At 32.1% G+C, this 3,101-nt stretch overlaps 1 protein-coding gene across 1 annotated transcript in view; it reads right to left on the reverse strand.

Moving 5' to 3' along the window:
* eeig1a (estrogen-induced osteoclastogenesis regulator 1a) overlaps window positions 1-1,673 on the reverse strand; it is a gene marked incomplete in the record, with an annotated part of 32,353 nt that extends 30,680 nt beyond the window's left edge. The window contains 2 exon segments of the mRNA XM_014014605.1: window positions 1,129-1,409; window positions 1,508-1,673. Of these exon segments, the coding sequence (XP_013870059.1) occupies window positions 1,129-1,271 (143 nt within the window).
* Between the last annotated feature and the right edge of the window lie 1,428 nt (window positions 1,674-3,101).

A 3,101-nucleotide genomic window follows, 5' to 3' on the forward strand; every position in this document is an offset into this window, starting at 1 on the left:
CTGGCTAAATACTTATTTTCCACCATTATTTGCAAAAAAATTCTTTAAAAGTCAGACAAAATGATTTTCTCAATTTTTTTTCACATTTTGTCTCTAATAGTTGAGATCTACCTATGATGTCAATTAAAGGCCTCTCTCATCTTTTTAAGTGGGAGAACTTGCACAATTGGTGACTGGCTAAATACTTATTTTCCCCACTGTAAAAAGCACAAAAATTTGATTAAATTCTGTTTATTTTTATGCAATCAGAAGAACTGCATTTATGTCACATTTCTTCTTTTGTCCATTAAGAATGAATTAAAAATGGATACCATATCAGGAAATGAAACATCGCGATATTTCAGTGTATCGATGTTTTTCTCACACCAACCACAACCACACCAATTTTTAAGACGTCTGTAAAAAAAACTGTTCAATCTGTAGTCAGGTTTCTGTTAGCCGAGGTGGCGGCCATCTTTAACTGAGCGTTACTTTGTAAGAGTTTTATTACAATTCATTCAGTGGCTCACAAGATATTTTACTAACAGACACATGGGAGTAGATGCCAAAGATGTTGTGCAACTTAAAAGGCTCTGGGTGTGTTCAGGATGACTCTCAGCTACTGTTAGGGCTGTGTTTTGGCAAGAATTTGGTGATATTATCACGATACAATATATCGCGATATATTGCAAGCAAGTTCACACACTGCCATTTTTTTTCCTCTATAAGATTCTAATAAAAAAAACACTCAGTATAAAGAGCACAAAAATTTAATTAAATTCGTGTTATTTTGTGCAATCAGAACAACGGTTTTTATAGTTCACATTTCTTCTTATTAAGCTTTAATTAAAAATTGTATCGGAAAATGAAATATCGCGATATTTCAATGTAATGATATTTATCTTACACCCCTACATGATTTTCTGTTTCATTAAAATCCGTATGTTGTGTATTTATTTTTTTAAATGAAGAACATTATTGATGTTTTTGTTCATGAATTTGTCATTGAAAAAAGTTTGAGGACAAGATGTTTTAAGTGAGCTGTCAAGTTTTTAACAAGCAGATTTAAGAACCACAGGCTGAAGTTGATAAAGTTGTTCATAGCTGTTTTAATTATTTATTTATTTCAGGGTTTTTGTTGTTTTTTACCTGGAAGAAGTGGCGACGAAGTCTCCGTCCAGCAGCCGCAGCTTGCAGAACAGAACCCCGTTGACAAAAGGCACGGCGGTCAGCTCCTCCAGGGTCAGCTGGGTCTGGAACTTGAATTTCTTCTTCTTCACGAAGAAGGCCATGATTTAACTCACCGCACTGACAGAGATGACGAAAAGGCTGCAAAAACCAGGACGACCCCGAAACAAACCGCTGCTGTTTTTATTTATGGAGACTTTTCACCACAAACCCGCTTCTTCGTCTTCTCCGGGCGGCGAAATCTGAGAGAAAAAATGTTTGTTTTTTTTTAATGAGAAATCTCGGTTAAAGACGAGAAACCCACGGAGGAAAATGTTTAAAACGTGACGGGAAAACTCACCATGAAACATCTCGACTTCTCTGAACCTCGGCAGCGGACAAAACAGTGTCAGAAAAGACGCTTCACTCCCCCTTTTTCACTGCCCGGAGACGAGAGGAGGAACTTTGTTGTTAGCAGCGTCAAGCTAACCGAGCTAACAAATGGCGTCAAGAACGTTTCCGGTGAAATTCTTTCAGCATAAAACAAACAAACCTACAAAATAAAACGTGCATTTAATCTTATTTTCATGTACTTACTCTCTGTTCAATTCATTAAATCATTATTTAGTCATAAAATAAAATATTCTGTCGTAAGAATTTATATTGGAAAATAATTAGGTTATCAAATTACTTAGTTTTCAACATTAAAATAAATATTTGGAATGGAAATAAGCTTTATGCTTTATTGTGTTATCCATTTGTGTTAATCTTATTGTGTTTTATGTGCAGTACCATTTACACGATAAATAAAATGAATGAAATGGGAAATTTTAATCAGAAAACTAGTGAATTATTTTGCTAACAATTGCAAAATATGCAGAGAATTATGTAAAGAACAGTGATTTGCTCTTAAAATTAGTTAATAATAAAGACAGGAGAACTATTATGATTGTAGAAAAAATATTGAATTTTATTGTTTTAGAATGTAAATATTTGTTTTGATTTTTAAGTGAGACAGATATTAAAAATATTTTTACATTAAAACAATGTTTTTTTCTGTTTTCCCTCAAATATTTCTAAAACTTGATAACGTCATTCTTTATTGAAACACAATAAGACAATACCGTATCTAAAACATGAATTACAAAACGTAGTTTTTGTTTTAGAAGAAATAAAACATTGTGTACACTTTACAAAAAACAAGTTTAGTTAAAAACTAAATTAAGTTTGTATTTAGTATTCTGAGTTTTACTTTGAAAAGTGTTTTATTAATAAAGTTTATTTGAACTGAACGGCTGAACGGCTTTGAATCATCACTACAGATATTCAGAATACCACAAAAAACTTTTTCATTATTTTTACCTTGCTCCAACATTTTTATAAAAATAGCTAAAACAGATGCATGCATTAGTAATTTTTTCGATGCTTTTGTTTTGTTAAAAGACAAATTCTTAAACTTCCGGTGTTTTTCTGTAACTTGACACCCCATTTTGCTGATTGAGGTATTCATGCTTGTTGGGTGAAACAGCGCCCCCACGTGGCTTTAGGTTGTGTGACAGGTTAATTACTACACCCAACCTGAAGCTCTAAGTTAATTTTCTTCAAGTTGTTTTCTATGTTTGGACACTATTTTAATTTATTCACTGAGTTTATGGATCTTATGTCTGAATGATTTAAATATCAAAGTTAAGTTACTTAGCAACAGTAACATAATGACTCAAAAAGGACGTTTATTTAAAAAAAAGGCATAAAAAGACATTTAAACATCCTGAACTGAATATAATATTAATACCTGGTTGATTAAGATTTTTGTGTTCATAGTCTACTTGCATAATTTGTTTAAATAAAAATGTCACAAATATTTTAACCAGTAGAGGGCAGCATTGAGCCAAAAATCTGAGCCAATTCTAATGATCTAATTTTTAATCTGAGTTTAAACTTTAATTTTACATAAA

Source organism: Austrofundulus limnaeus, unplaced genomic scaffold (genome assembly GCF_001266775.1).
Source record: "Austrofundulus limnaeus strain Quisiro unplaced genomic scaffold, Austrofundulus_limnaeus-1.0 Scaffold117, whole genome shotgun sequence".
Classification (NCBI taxonomy): domain Eukaryota; kingdom Metazoa; phylum Chordata; class Actinopteri; order Cyprinodontiformes; family Rivulidae; genus Austrofundulus; species Austrofundulus limnaeus.